At 44.0% G+C, this 16,408-nt stretch overlaps 1 protein-coding gene across 2 annotated transcripts in view; it reads left to right on the top strand.

Annotated features, from left to right (window-relative positions):
• Positions 1-16,408, top strand: part of SCNN1G (sodium channel epithelial 1 subunit gamma) — a 1,228,370-nt gene that overhangs the window by 475,269 nt on the left and 736,693 nt on the right. For both annotated transcript variants that reach the window (XM_044089818.1, XM_044089817.1), the window contains exon 5: positions 11,062-11,165. In XM_044089818.1, coding sequence (XP_043945753.1) covers positions 11,062-11,165 — 104 coding nt within the window. The remainder of the gene's footprint in view (positions 1-11,061; positions 11,166-16,408) is intronic.

Below are 16,408 nucleotides of genomic sequence, written 5' to 3'. Positions count from 1 at the left end.
AGTACTGTGGTCACTGCAACTGGATGGGGTGTAGTACCATGAGCCATCATCATTATGCATCATGTGGTCACTCAAGGCTACTAATGTGTGCCAGACTGCCGCCTAGCATGCTGTACCTGAACTGCAGTACTGTGGCTACATTCACAATTACACAGCCACTTGTTACATGGGTTTGTAAGGTGCCCAATAGGGAGCATTGCCTAACATGAATGTGTTATATGTTGAAGAGTGTCGCACAGCCCCATGATAGGCCTCTACCCCTCAGGTATATTATGTGTGCTGTGTGGATGACATGTGGGATACTGAAGTGTGACCTTACAGCGGGTGTCTGGATACGTCATGTGTAGCATGTTAAGGTGTACTGCGTATGACAAAGTTGTGTATGTTGTGTACATGTGTATCAGCTATGCCTATCCAATGTCCAGTACGATGTTGCCACAATTGTGTGTGATGCTCTGTGTATTGCATGTGATTGAGGCAGCTACTGACATTACTGAGATGTGCATAGTCTCACAGCAAGCATGCACAGCATACATTATGTGTAGGTGTGTTACGTGTACATGGCCTACACCTCACCTATGACATGCACATTTCATTAGCAATATTAAATTTATAACACACTCACCAGCATCAACCGGCTGCCTTGCTGTCACACCAGGGGGACCTACAAAAATATGAGACAGTTTGTCAGTGGCCACAACTGTGGCATTGCTACTGTGAGTTTGCTAAACTACAGTAGTACAACAGTCGACAGTCACAGGCGTACAGATTTTATTCCAAATATCAGTATTGCACAGCACTAGGCAGCACAACTGCTAAACACACAGTACACATCTCACATATACATAATCTACCAATACAGGTAACAGTAGTCTACAGATAGGGCATGTTACCTGCATGCTCCATGTCAACATGCTGCGTGGCTCCGGCCTCCATTATGACACATGTATGTTGCTGTTCCTGTTGTTGGCCGGGAGCCACCATGCTTATGAGCAGCTCCTCCACTCTGGTGAGGGAGGGATGAATGGCTACCCCACCACCTGTGGCAAGCTGTTGTCTATGGATATCAGACACACGCTGCCGGACATGACTAATTAAATCACTGCAGTGATGGCGTACCTGCTCATATGTCCGGTTATGCATGCCTGTGTCATTTACCCGACGAACAAGGTCTTGCCACAGTGCAGTCTGCTCATGCTGGTCCTGGCTGGTTCTAGAGAACAGCAGGGTGTAGTGCTGCACTAGGCTGCTGTGTATTTCCTGTTCCTTTGCAGCTGTATAACATGGGTTTTGTTGGTGGACCATGCCCCTGGAAGACAATTAAACAATATGTGTGAGCAAGTCATGTGGCACACTTTACATTCTAAAGTACAGATATCAATTAACTGCCATATATAGCATCCGATTGGCTGTCAGAGGATACACACATTCAATACCTCATATTAGTGCTCAGGCCACAACTGGCTGACAGTGCCTGGCACGCTCTGTATATCAAACCATGTTCTGCACAGCAGCAAAGAGAAGCCAGTATGTAAGACTATACACCAGTACATGGCACACTGTATGTGACACAATGCACCACCTAGCCACAGGAGGTATATATCAAGCTAATGCATAAAGAAAGATGTCATCCATTGCAATCAGTGTAAAGTACAGTTACAGTATTACCAGTATACCACCCTAGTCATTGATGCCAAACCCCTGCCTAACATATGTGCACAGTTGTTAATATAGGTGGCATACTGCTGTACTGGACTATACATGTTGCTAGATACACACGTATACCCTGTACCACACATATGATTGAGGGCATGGTACAGGCATAATTACACACACATCAGACGTACATACAGCACACAAATGAATGCCAACCCAGATGAGCTTTACCTGTGTACCATACAGTACTGTGTGTCACTACTTAAAAAACCTTATGCCTGAGGTATGTAATCTGTGAGAACTACAGAGAATGCACAAAACATTGTTTCCAAGCAATGTGAACATACACTATACTGTACTGTTTAGGCCTACAGCTTCAGGTAGTACTACAGTTCATATGGGAGTTGGATTCACCAGCAGTACCACTCACTAAGCATACATGTATTGCTTTAACCTACAATGGGACACCACAGTTGACAACAAGGGACTACGTCACACCGTATGCCATACTACTTTTTCTGCCTAGCAATAGCATACACATCTTTTGCTGGGATCACAGCTAGGACACAAACTACCATGACAGAAACAATTTCACACTAAGCTATGACACCTTTGCAGACCTTGCACACATTCACCAGCACATTCACCATCACACTCAGTCAACCTCACATAGCAATTATTGCACTAAGTACATGTGTGTGTGCATCGTGTCATAGGTAGGTAATACGCTATTGGCCCTAGGGCCTACAGCAGCCTAGCCATACCGCTACCCTGGCCTTTGACACACATGTAATTTAATTTCACTTGCCCCGGTCAACCAGAGCCACAGAGGTGATTCCCAGTGTGTATTTCCTATCTCCCAACCAATCATCAGGAGTATTTATGACAACTGCTAATGAGGGGCTTTGTTTGCTATTGATAGGTGGTTTGTTCCAGAGTATGGCATGTCTCTGAGATAGGAATCTATCCCTCCAGCATGTGCTGTTTAGTGAGCTGACAAGGTTTAGGGCCCTAGAGCGTGTATCTGGGAGGGATTGTAATATGTTTACGTGGAGGATGTCCAACAGCTATGGGTGTAACATAGCTCTGTATGTTAGGCAGAGGTCACCTCTGCATAGGCGGTATGCAACACAGTCTAGCTGTGGTTTTGTGAGTCGGTCTGCATAGGGCATCTGTTTGAGGCCGGTATTACTCTCTGTGAGGTATGTCTGTGGCCTTTCCAGTTGCTGTAGTTGTCATGTAAGGTACATACCACATGGGGCATTGTACTCTATAATGAGTTTTAAGTGTGATGACTAGAGGGGAACACTGACCTATATTTCCCTAGACGACACACCTTTTGTGGTGTGTACCACGTAGACAGAGTGCATGACTAGTGTGGCACTGTGATTATCAAAGGGGTGGCTACTGTCCACCTGTGTCCCATGTTCCCTTATCACACCTTCGGTGTTGGGTAGACTACCACCTATGTGGTAGTTAATGGGTACAGTGTTTTGGCAAGAAGGGATGGCAGTGCACTGTCAACACTGAGCTTCATTCCATGCCTTGGTCACCAGGCACCTGTCGCAGTAAGTACGACCCTGTGTGTCTCTCTCTCTCTCTATATATATATATATATATATAAATATATATATATATATATATATATATATATATATATATCCACACACACACACATCCATTGCTGTACATATAGATGTACATATAGGCACATATAGAGTCCACTTTTCATGGTGGGAATATCAATTATGCAACAGTTGTGAGATATACAGTTATGTAATGATATTGCACAGTGTTGTGCAGGATGCATTGAAGGTGTCCTCAGCCCATGTAGCTTTAGCAGGCCTCACTGGCTGCAACACTGCAAAAGTGACGAAGCATACCCACAGCGTTTAACCACCACATGTCATATACCAGCACTGCATGCTGTTTTCTTTGCCACACACTACAACCTACATCGAACTATGCACATAACAACCTTCAACAATATATATATATATATATATATATATATATATATATATATATATATATACATACATCCTTCACATACAGTTGCAGTATGTCCCTTGCCTTATGCACATGTACAGAAACATATAGATACGTACTGCTGCCACATATGGATGATTCACAGTATGTAGAGTACTCTTCAAAAACAGCTACTACGTGCCAGCAAATACATATGTGTTACATACCTTTCCTTTGTATTTCTGTGTTCCGTCTCTTTTTCAAGGGGGGGGGTTTCTCTGTCTGTTGATGTTGCTCTTTCTTTTTCTGTGTCTGTCTGTTTCTGTCTCTTTGTCTTTGTCTGTGTCTCTGTCTCTCTCTCTCTCTGTTGCTGCAATGATATTATTGCATGTGTGGACAGCAAGTACAGCCTGCTTTTCTAGGTATCTGCACATGTACATGTGATGGCCTCTGCACCAATTGGTGCCCACCATTTACTAATTGTATGCAGCCTGCTGTGTGGTAATTGCAGTACTCACTGTCATAGCAGCCCACTGCTATAAAATGCTAAGTTAGGTAGGCGTAACCCTTTCAGCTTTCCAAAGTGGGGCTGTGGATGCCGTTATGTCAGTCAGAAGGTTGGTATACTTCCTATATCTGAAGCTAGGGTTGTAGCCAGTGATTTGCATGTTGTACTCAAACCTGAATGTTGCTGCTTCTAGTACACACTTGTCAGTGTAGAATTTTACTCACCCCTCCAAATGCTAACACAAGATACATGGGAGTATGTACTTTCTTTTCTAATTAGACAATTAACTGCCATACAAAAGTAGTTATTGCAATGTATTCTTCTGGCACATGAACTGTTTGTGAACTACTATACTGTAAATATTAATTTACTCACTTCTGAACAGTTTGTGGTTTATTTGTATTGACATTAGCACAGGCTGCTCAAGACAACTGGACAAATTTCAGTACTGAGTATACCTACCTACATCCTTGGTAGAGCCTGAATACACAGGTATATTGTTCTTTCGGGTAGGGGTGCAGAAGTACAGAGAGCATTATTTATTATTGTGTGATGTTTATCTTGTTGAACATACAGGGTTGCTGTGTACCTGTTAGTCTATCAAGGCAAGTAGTCTGTCTGCATAGCTCCCACCTGTGGACATATCCAGATGGTAGCCAGAGGTTAGCCTATTATTCTTTGTCTGTGCAACACACCAGTCTTTTCAGCACTGGAACAATGGCATTGTCACAGTTGGTTGCTACCAGTACATGGCTACATCCTGTGATATTTCTGTGTTGTACTCCTACATAAGGGTATGCTTGTGGGACTCCTTCCAAAGCTATTTGCAGAGTGTGTAACAGCAGAAAAGCTGAAATGCCTGTGTTTCTGCCTCTGCCAGGCCTCTGATACATTCAGGTATATATTTGAACAGCCTCAGGGAAAGGTACATATAATTGAGGTACACCTGTAATATATTACAGACATTAAGTTGAGACTGTGAGAGAATCAGAGCATATGTATTAATACACCTTTTCTGACATGCAAGCAGTGTCTACTCTTACTTATTGACATTATTCATAAAGTGTAATTCCCCACTTTTTTGCCTAACGTCAGTACTTTTAAGAGGGATTCAGAGGGACACAGCTAACATTTGTTTACGAATCAGGGGCATCCCTGAAAAACAGTCACAGTTGGGAAGTGTGGCTTCTGCCCTATTCAAATATGCCAAGTGTTTTTCCTGCTCTGATACTGTGTGGGGTTTGTAAAGTGCTACTGTAACATTATTTCCTGCTAGAATGGCTGGTTTTCTTTTCACAGTCATATCATGCAATTCCACAACAACTGCTGGTAAAGATCCACAGAACAAGATTTGTGTTATGGCATTCCTATTTTCCCTTTACATTCACTCATTGTAATGCATGATATATTTATTACAACACCAACTTGTTGTATATCTACTGTGGCTTAGTGGTACTTCATGCAGTGTAGTGTGTCCTAGGTCCGGGGTTTGAGACTGACAGAGGTGTTTTATTTTGCTGTTCAGCAGAAAAAGGGCCTTGCCATGCAGAGTGACTAAGGCACTTTTAAGCAGTTGTAAGCGGGTTTGCGCAACGCTTAGCAATACTTAGGTAAGCGCACACATGCGCACACTCGCTCAAACCCGCTTACTACTGCTTAAAAGTGCTTGCTCCCGCTAACCCCGCGCTAATTTCTTTGAAAGAAAAGAAAATGGGGAGATAGGATAGTGGTGAAAAAGGGGGCACAAAGAGGGAAAGACAGTAGGGAAACCAGCTCGGGATGTGCAGGACGGGTGTAGGGAAGGTCCATAGCTGCCCATTTCTTTACCAGCAACAGCTGTACATATGTTAGAAATTTGGAGTGAAATTTGAAACCTTCCACCCCTGAGAGAGGGGTGAGGACAACAAAGTATGTTGTACTGCCAGTTATAATTATCAGTTTACATGTCCAGTGGACATGTGTGCGAAATGTGCAGCTATGTATGGGGCGTGATTTTTTGCAGGAGCAGATTGCCCTTTTTTTTTTTTTTCAGGTGAGAGTGGAATGTGAGGTAGGGGAAGTAGGTATGTTGTGGGAGGTAGGTTGGGGAGGTAAACAGACAAGATAAACAAGACACATACAGTGGCGGAATATGACACATGGGGTGGGTGAACACAATTGACGGGGAAGGATGTTTGGAAATCGCAAGCCCATGAGCCCACAGATGGTAACAGTGGAACTGAGATCCCCACCCATGGGCAATTACCACTGCACCTTCACAGCCTGGAGGGTGGCTGTGCTGGGGGCTGAGTAGGAGGGGCAGGCTCACACGTGAGTCATGCCACTCGTGCCTTCAGCTGGCGTAGAGGATCAGCGACCGAACGCTTGATCTCCCTACGCACCACAGCCTGGACCGTTTGGAGGGTGATAGGTGGCCCTCCTCCGGCCACGCTTGCACGGGAGGACGAGCCCCATCCCCTGCAGCGCTTCCACCCAAAGGTGGCACAGGGCCACCTGAGGAGGAGGTCCCGGGCTGGGCACCGGAGATGCTGGTGCCAGGTGCCATCGCCAGCTGAGGTGGGAGAGGAGGGTCCGCTGGGACCGGCCTTCCCATACGTTCTATGTTTAGCAGGATTTAATGACAATATGGGTTAGTAACAGACAACAGCATTCCAAATTAGTTGTAACAGCATGCAGTAGTATTCCCATTAACCCAACACACAAGAATTCCAACAGTTGAACAGCAAGCATAACACATGCATATTTAGAACAACAGTGGACATTCCAACAGCATGCAGGGTTGATTGGTGGCAACAGGCCACTAAGATTGTGGTATGTGAATGGGGCACATGCGTCAAAGTACATGCAGATATTTATAAAGCAATAGGACATATGTCCCAACAAAGTTTTTCAGATTACACATACCCATTTAGGTGTGGAATGGCATTATTTATGACCATAAAGTAGGGTGTAAAAAGATCACTCCATTAACAACTTATATATACTTATAACTTTACAATACATTCCTACTGACTGCAGGTATATTATCCCCTACATGTATTATTACACTAGGCAATGTCCGTTAAATTGTGAAATGGATTTTGATAGTTGTTAATATACCTGACCTGTATCTGACATACAAACTGTTCAGGATGCAGATGTTACTGCTAAGTATTTATATATTTAATTTATATTCATATATCTACATATCTGGCTGTCTTCAGGTGACATTATCAGCTACATTTAAAAAGACCCCTACATTTCTAGTAGCACACTGACATTTGTGGGGAATACAATCACAAGCTACTCATGTGCCAGATTAACCTGTACATGCTAGCCATGAACCAACAGTTGAGGACTGTATATATGCTTACGAGCTACTGGCATTCCCTTCATCCACTTTATATGGACCTACCCAAGTGTAGATTGACAGCACTTAATACAACTGTTCTATTTCCATAATGCAAGGGTACAACAAAATATCAAAGAAAGTGACATGGACACAGTCCAGGAATTATACCTTTATTGATTACATTACACACTTTTGTAATGGCTCTCTCATTCATTTCATATTTTGGTGCATGCAGAATACTTTTATTCCAGACTTAGTATACCTTTATTAATGGGTTACAACACGTTTTAACGCTCTTTCACTTATTTTATATTACATTACATGCAGAGACTTTATTCAAGACTTATTATGCCTTTATTAATGGGTTATGGGTTACAACACTCTTTTTCAGGCTCTCTCACTTATTTTATATAACAGGACATGCAGAGAAGTTATTCAAGACTTATTAGACATTTATTAATGGGTTACAACACTCTTTTTCTGTCTCTCTCACTTATTTTATATAATAATACATGCAGAATAATTACTAAACTGCCTGGTGGGGCAGCCTATATGCATAGGCTTGCTGATTCGCAGCACGGACACCTGCAGCTGTGAAGTAAATGAAGGGATATTGAGACATACCTATCCATTATATAGACTACAATAGCATTTCTTACATACTTCATTCCATGGCTATCTACTCAGTAGTGGGGCATCTTGCATGTAACAGGCCTCCTGTATCCATCGGTTCAGTAGGTCCTGCTACCATCTCTTCAGGTCTGCATGGTGGTGACGGACCTGCTCACCAGTCCGAGGGACGCCTGTGGCACTGGTAAGATCATGAACTAACCGGTTCCAAGCCTCCGCTTTGTACTCCGTCCCTTGAAACTGGCCCATGCAGGAGTCTTGACTCATGATGGTGGACAAGGAGCCAAACCATGTATTTTGACTCCTCGATGCCCCAAGGTTGCGTTCGAAAGCGAGTACCCTCTCCAGCACCAGCCATTCTGACTGCAGATGGGAGCTACAATCAGTTATGGCGAGTATTCCCACTTATGGAGCTTAAATATGCCTCATTTCCTGCACTTATTTGTGATTGGCCATTTTTGAAAATTCTCAGCTAACAGCAAACCTGCTTAGCAATGGTTAAATTTACATTTATAAGTATATGTATGTTAACAGTGCATGTTTATGCTAAGTTGTCATGGCTTAGTGGTTCAGTACTTTGATTATGGTGCACAGTGTCCCGGGTTTGAACCTTTTTATTGCTTTTTATTTTACTACTGTCCAGACAGGCTAGGGGGTGTGGCTGTGTTTAGGTGACTTTGCTCAGCTTTGCTCCACGTTGCCCGACGTTGACAGATTGTGCGCTGGTTAGCACGGTGCGCAGCCCCGCGCAAACCTATTGCGCTACGTAAAGCGCTGCTTAGCAATGGGCAACTATATTGCGCGAGGTAAAGCGCTGCTTAGCTATGGGCAACTATATTGCGTTGGGTACAACGCTGCTTAGCTATGGGCAACTATTTTGCGCTGGGTACAACATTGCTTAGCTATGGGCAATTATATGTCACTATCCTTAATGCTGCTCACCTTCTCATATATATATATATATATATATATATATATATATATATATATACATTTTGTTCACTAACATAGGCCATTTCAATGCGTTTTACTAAAATTTTATTCGTATATGTCAGGAATTATTTTATATACTAATTTAAAACATAAAATAGAAATGGGAGTGGTGGGACTAGAACTGGGAATGCCTCCTCTTTGTGCGAAGGCTCTACCACTATGCTATTGCTTTTTGGCTTAATTTGCATAAAATTTCTTATTATGCTCTTCGATGTCGAAATTGCTAACTGTAGCTAAGCAATGGGCACACCTGCTCAAACACGCGCAAATACGGGCAGCTATATCGGGAATTATAAAAAAAAAGTTTATATTTTACAGTTACAAAGGGGTTTAGTATGTGGGGATGTGTAGTGTTTGCTATGTGTACATTTCAGCGGACTCGCTCATTGCACTTGTCATGTTCACATTTATATGGTTGCAGGGGCGTGGATATTTGGACTGCTCGGCAGTCCAACACGCCCCCTGCAGTCTTACATGCTCCGTGTTAGCCTTCAAGTTGAGTCAGCACCCTCATGCATATGCATGACGCGCTGACGTCATACTCTTAGACGGCAGTTTCCAAGTAAGACTTAGTCTTACACGGAGGATTACTGAATCCCCCCCAATGTCTCAGTTTTTAATTTTTGATGAGCGCTTTTATTAATGAGTGTTAACTCATTCAGATAAGGCACAATACACAAGCAGTTCTTTAAATGAGGAAGTAATGGTCATGTGTTTTCCAAGCCTTCACTGTGATCCAACTACATGCTCAGTTTCTTGTTTGAATGTAGTGCCTTTAGGAATTGCTGCTTCTTTTCTTGTTTTTAAGTTAGAAAGCATTTCATTTAATTTACTCAAATGTATATATAAACGTACATAGTGAAAAAATAAAAAATAAAATATGAGAAAAAATGTGTAGGAAATAAATACAATTAGAAGTAAATCAATACAATTATTTTACAAGTGTCTGTGAGAAATGCTGATGTTGAATTACTTTTTAACTTTCAAAAATTCCCATTCAAAGAATAAGTAATTTAATTGATTGAAACCTAAGACGTGCTGTTCTCTCTGGCTAGCGTGTTTTTCTTATTTTTCAGTTTGCTTTCTCAATTGGGGTTTTCCTCAAATTTGCCTAACTCCCAGAGAAGAAAATTGGAGACTTTCTGGGTGGGCCTTCTTGTTAAAAGATTAACCCAATTTTTGTTTTCTTTGACCCACTTGTTCTCTGTTGCTTGGGAGAGGCTCATTTTTCAGAGCAAGAAAAGTGACATTGCCCTGATGTCTGATTAGGAGGGTGTCAGCTGAAGCCGCAGGGAGAAGGTGCAGCTCTGAAAGCTGGACTGACCATGGGCTACTAGCATCTGGGATATCTCATTGTTTAGACTGCAGCAGTGAATTCCCTCACCTACAATTAAAGCAAGTTCCTAACACAACTGTACTTTACTTAACTCAATTTATTGCCTTTGTTGTCTCTGTGATCTGTTGCATTTTTATTCTTTTGGATTGCTTCTCAAGTATAGCATGCAATAAATGTAAACCTTTCACATGGTTGACGTCGTTACAATGTGGTATATAGATATCTCTCTATACAAAATTCTGCATAATATGAAAACTTGTTTTTTCAGGCAGTGAATGAGCCCAGTCCTTTATGGCTGTCACAAGTACCTTAGTCAATAAATTTTGAATGAATATAGGACTTCAGTAAGTAAATAAATATATCCATCTCTATACACATACATACATCCAAGCAACTCTTGCCATTCAGTGCCTGTCATTTCAGTAAGTAGAAATGCAGAGTTTTACATATTGCCGCTTGACTTAGTTTAAACTGTGATGCAAACTCAGAATATATTGCTAATTGTGGTTTAAGTAGCAGTGTTTGCATGTTAGATGGTACAGTAGATTGAATAAATTAATGTGGCTGCACATTTATATGTGGTATAACATAGAAATGTTTACAAAATTCTCATGTGAAAGTCATGTCTTTCTTTCACAGAAATTTTACCCTGTTTCAGCACCCCTTGCATGGCAATTGCTATACTTTTAACAGCGGAAATGATGGAAACATTCTGCAGACTTTGATCGGGGGAAATGCACGTGGTGAGATATTTTTATTGTAGAACTCATTTATATACAGACTGCATTGCAGAATCTAACAATTACCTTTCTCTGTCTCATTTTTAATGAGGAAATAATTTTATATGATAATCTCAATGTGCAGAAAAACACAACTACTGCAATGAACTCCAAGAACTTTAATAAAACAAAAAAAAAATGTAGAGAATCATCTAGTAAGTGCTTTCATCCATGGTTAGACTTCTTCAGACTGAATGAATAAGAATAAAACACATCATTATACACTATTTTCAACACCACGTCAATAAAGCAAGTACATAATTAAATCATTATTAATAAACTTAATCAAATCATTCACTGTCATCTTCTTTCTTTTCAATATATTTTAAAATTTTTTGTCATTTAATTCTGGAGGGCTACTGACATCTAACTTAAGTATCCAGCAGTACTCTCTCCAGTCTAATTCTTCTTCATCATCTAATCTATTTTTAAAATCCAATACATGATCAAGAGCTAAGAACTTTGGTGAACCTTCACATTCAGTATTGCAATAGTGTTATCCCCAAGCATTATTCATATCCATCTTGTTTATTGCAAATAAATGCTTATGCACCCTTTTGTATAGCTCTGTAGTAGTCCTACCTACATAATAAGCTGGGCACGATGAGCGCTACAAATTGAGACTTGCATGTAAAATAACCAATGTTAAGTTGTCTATCTTGCCTTCATTCTTGCTGGATGGGTTCGGAGCCGAACCTCGGCTCCGACTCGGCCACTCTAAAGCGCGAGAGCTAGTTCCACCGGCTCGAGGCTCCCCTATATCCCACAATGCTAGGCGGTAACTCCTCAGATCTCGTTTGCCGCTATTGCTATCGAGGTGCTCTTCAACCGGTTCGTCAGGTTAGTTGTTTCAAACTAAACTTTTGTCAAATTTAGCCCCCTTTAAGTTACCTTTTCTGTATTTAAAACTTAATTAGGTAGTTTCTTTCCATCCCCTTCCAAATTCTCCTCGCTTTTTCCAAGAACTTTCTAGAGTTCTTTCCTTAAACATTTAGGCCCCGTCCCTCCCTTCCTAGTAGTTGGAGTGTCTGGGTTTTTTTCTGAGGAAATTATTTAATTATTTAATTTAAGTTACCTTAATTTAGTTTATTTTAATTTAAAGGTAATCTGTGTGTGTGTGTGAGTGTGAGTGATTACTCTACTTCTTAGCAATGTCTAAGGAATCGAAGGTCTCAGGCTTTAAGAAGTGTGACTCGTGCTGTCAGAAGATGTCTCTGACAGACGGTCACACTACTTGTGTATACTGCCTGGGACCTTTGCACCTGCAGGACTCATGTGCTGTTTGCCATGGTTTCAGCCCTAGAGTCCTGCAGGAGCGTAAAAATAAGCTCATATTAAGGGGCTTATTGAAGCCTGAGGGTCCCCCGACTCAATCCTCGGGGAAAACCTCGAAGCCTACCAGACCATCGGCTCCAGTATCTGAGTCGTCTTCTGGGGCTTCGAAGGCTGTTCGAACATCGGCTCCGGCTGGAGCCGATGATTCTCGAACTCATGTCCCTACTATTTCCTCGGCTCCGGCCGGAGCCGAGGTAGACAACGGTGAGTCGGCTCCGATCAGATTGTCGGAACCGACCTCCAGAAAAAGGTCCTGGTCACCATCTATCGGCTCCGTTCATTCGGCTCCAGCATTACCATTGTTGTCTGAACGGAGCCATAGATATCACTCCTCTAGGTCATCGAGACTATCAGATCATGACCTTCAGAGGGTAGTGAGTCGACTTCTCAAGTCCGAGGCACTGGCCCAGATGCTTCAAAGCCCAACTCAACAGTCGATGGCTAATCCCATCACTCAGAATGTTCCTCTTCTGACTCCTTTGAGTTCGGAGCCGGAGACTGTGGTTGCGTTGGAACCGATACTGTTGTCTTCGGTACCGTCGTCTGCTCCGATGTCTTCCTTGGAGGAATCTCGGCGCCAGACTTCCCGCGTCGGCTTCGAGGGGGCGAGTGGCATCGGACCCTTGTCCGACCCCGCTCTCCCTCTCGGTGCTTCGGCGCTGGTGAGTTCGGCTCCGACATCGGCCTCGGAGCCATCACTGTCGGTGCCGGGGGAGGTTTTCAGCTTTTCGGAGCGGAGACCTCTGGCTCTGCCTGACAGGGATGCCTTCAAGGTCATGAGGAGCGTGTTAGAACCTAGTTCAACCCCACAGTCAGCTCCATCTGCCCCTCCCTCCACGGTGCCTCCGGTGATTTCTGCTCACTCCCTCATCCCAGATCGTAGAGAGCCAGCTCCTCAAGTATCCCCAGTGGGGATCTCCTCCTCTTCTGAGGCCTCTCCTGACCCGGTAGGAGAGCCTCCTAGGAAGAGGCAGTGCAAGAGGAAGCACATCGACTCCCCTGAGTCTGTCACCTCTGACACTGATTTAGAGGATTCTGAGGGTTCCCCTCGTTCCCCCTCTGAGGAAGTCTCCTTTGCAGACATTCTCGAAATCTTAAAACAGAGGGGTAATTGGCCAGCCCTTAACCCATCAGAGGATGAATCAGTGTATCTTGAGGTGTTTGGCTCTCGCCCTACCACCTCCTGGGTGTCCCCTCCCTTTGACCCCCTCATGGAAGTGGTGGCAAGGAAGGCCTGGACGGCTCCTGACTCAGTGGAACCCACTCCCAGGAGACCATCAAATTTATCACTGCCCCCAGGGACAAAGAATTCTTGACCAAAGGCGTCTCTGTGGATGCTATGGTGGTGGCTGCGGCCACCAAGAAGGAGCTAGCTGATCCTTCAGTGCCTGTCCATCCTCCTAACAAGGAGTCTAGGACTATGGACAGGTACGGGAAGCGGATGTTCTCGTCAGCGACCTTTTCTATGCGCTCGCTGAATTACCTGTGTCATTTCACTCGTTTCCAGAGAGATTTGCTCAAGGAAGCGAGCGAAATGTTAAAGGATCCAACAGCTGCGGGTTTTCAGGATAGAATGAACTCTCAGCTGGCGACCCTCAACTCAATAGTTAACTCCTCCATGCGCCTCCTTTCGTATGCGGCGGATGGAGCAAGTAGAGCGGCAGGTACAGGTGTGGCCTTACGTCGGCATGCCTGGATGCGGCTATGTAACTTTGCGGACCCTTTCAAGGCATCCTTCACTAACTCCCCGTTTGATGGATCATCCCTCTTTGGTCCTCAAGTGAAGGAAACCTTGACTAGGTGCGAGACTGAAGGCAAGACTCTCTCTGCCGTGGGAGTCCATTTTTCTACTCCTTGTAGGCCTTACCCCAAAGGCCAGAAGGGGGGAAAGATGTGGTTCCGCAAACAATCTCAGGGAGTTTTGCCTGACGCACAGAGTCGGTTCCCCTCTAGAGGCAGAGGGGGGAACAATAATGGTAGACACCGTCCTAGAGGCAGAGGGGGCCCGCAGAATCAGGGCAGTCGAGAATCCTTCTCCGACAAGCCCTTTCAGCATCCCTGAGGTGTTGCCCGACTGTCCACCTTCGGAGGCAGTCGGGGGAAGATTATCTCTGTACCCAGAAACCTGGCTATCCCTAACTCAAGACAAATGGGTACAGTCTATCATTTCCAAAGGCTACAGAATCCCATTCTTTCGCATTCCAAAGCAATCCAAAAAATCCCTTCCAGACGTTCCACCCAGTCAAAGGGAGCAAGCAGCACTAGAAATTTCAAAGCTGCTTGCAAAAAGAGCCATTCAACCAGTTTCAGCAGACCAACAAGGATCCGGAATCTACTCCAAATTCTTTTTGGTTCCAAAGAAAACAGGGGACTGGAGACCCATTTTGGATCTCAGCAACTTGAACAAGTTTGTCAAGAAAACAAAATTTCGGATGGTCACGCTGCAGTCCTTTCTGCCCCTTTTGAGGCGGGACAACTGGATGTGCTCTATAGATCTCCAGGATGCGTACTATCACATCAGAATGAGCCGACGCTCCAGGAGATTTCTCCGCTTCAGGCTGGGAACCAGTCATTTTCAGTTCAGGGCCCTGCCCTTTGGACTCACTACAGCCCCCCGAGTGTTTACCAAATGCATGGCAGTGGTCGCCTCTCATCTGAGACGACAAGGATTCCAAGTGTTTCCATATTTAGATGACTGGCTCCTTACAGCACCCACCGAGCATCTTCTGCTTCGTGCCAGAGACTACACCTTACACACATGTCAAACACTAGGCATTTCAATAAATTACGAAAAGTCTGTCTTGTTGCCTTGTCGTGTTATTACCTTTATAGGCGCAAATCTAGACACAGTCAACATGTCAGCCAGACTCACAGAGCAAAGAGTAGCAGACATACACAAACAAGTGACTCTTGTCCTGCAAAGCAACAAAGTCAATGTCAGACTAGTCCTGAAGGTCTTAGGAATAATGGCAGCGGCTATCCCTCTCCTCCCTCTAGCCCGCTTCCACATGAGAATCTTGCAATGGATGCTCTTCACACAATGGTCATTCCAACAACTCCCAATGTCCCATTCGATTGTGATAACACAATCATGCAGGAATCATCTCTATTGGTGGATCACATCCCCCCAGCTCTTTCTAGGGAGACCTTTTGTTCCTCCTCCTCCGGTTGCTACATTGACAACGGATGCCTCCCTGATCGGGTGGGGGGGTATTACCAGGGCAGGATGGTCCAAGGCATATGGCGACCTTTCGAGTGCCACTTGCACATAAATGTTCTAGAGATGAGAGCAGTGCTTCTAGCGTTGCAAGCCCTGCAAGACTCTCTTCCCAAGGGAACAATAGCAATTCAGACGGACAATATGTCTGTAGTGTGGTACATCAACAAACAAGGTGGAACCAGATCTTATCCCCTATGTCGAGAGGCACTCAGACTGTGGCAATGGGCGATTTCTTCTCAGCGGTTTCTGTTAGCAACACACATCCCCGGGAAGTCCAATGTGATTGCGGACAAATTGAGCAGAGCTATTCTCATGCCTCATGAGTGGTCTCTGAAGAATTCAGTGTTGGAGAAAGTTTTTCAAAAGTGGGGCCGGCCTTGCTGCGATCTTTTCTCTACTCCCCAAAACAGCAAGTGCGACGATTTCTTCATCCTCTTTCCCCAACCAGGCCACCCCAGCAGAGACGCTCTAGTCCACGATTGGCCCCGGGGACTTTTGTATGCCTTTCCTCCCTTCCCACTAATATCTCAACTAATTCAGAAAGCCATCGCTCAGAAAGCTTCCATGATCCTCATTGCCCCTTACTGGCCTCGACAGGTTTGGTTCCCATTTCTTCACCATTATCTGTTGGAGCAACCCTGGCAATTGGACC

Source organism: Protopterus annectens, chromosome 12.part0, assembly GCF_019279795.1.
Source record: "Protopterus annectens isolate FY-2018-M chromosome 12.part0, PAN1.0, whole genome shotgun sequence".
Classification (NCBI taxonomy): Eukaryota; Metazoa; Chordata; order Ceratodontiformes; family Protopteridae; genus Protopterus; species Protopterus annectens.
The sequence above is the reverse complement of the archived record's forward strand: the minus strand, read 5'-3'. Positions and strand labels throughout refer to the sequence as shown.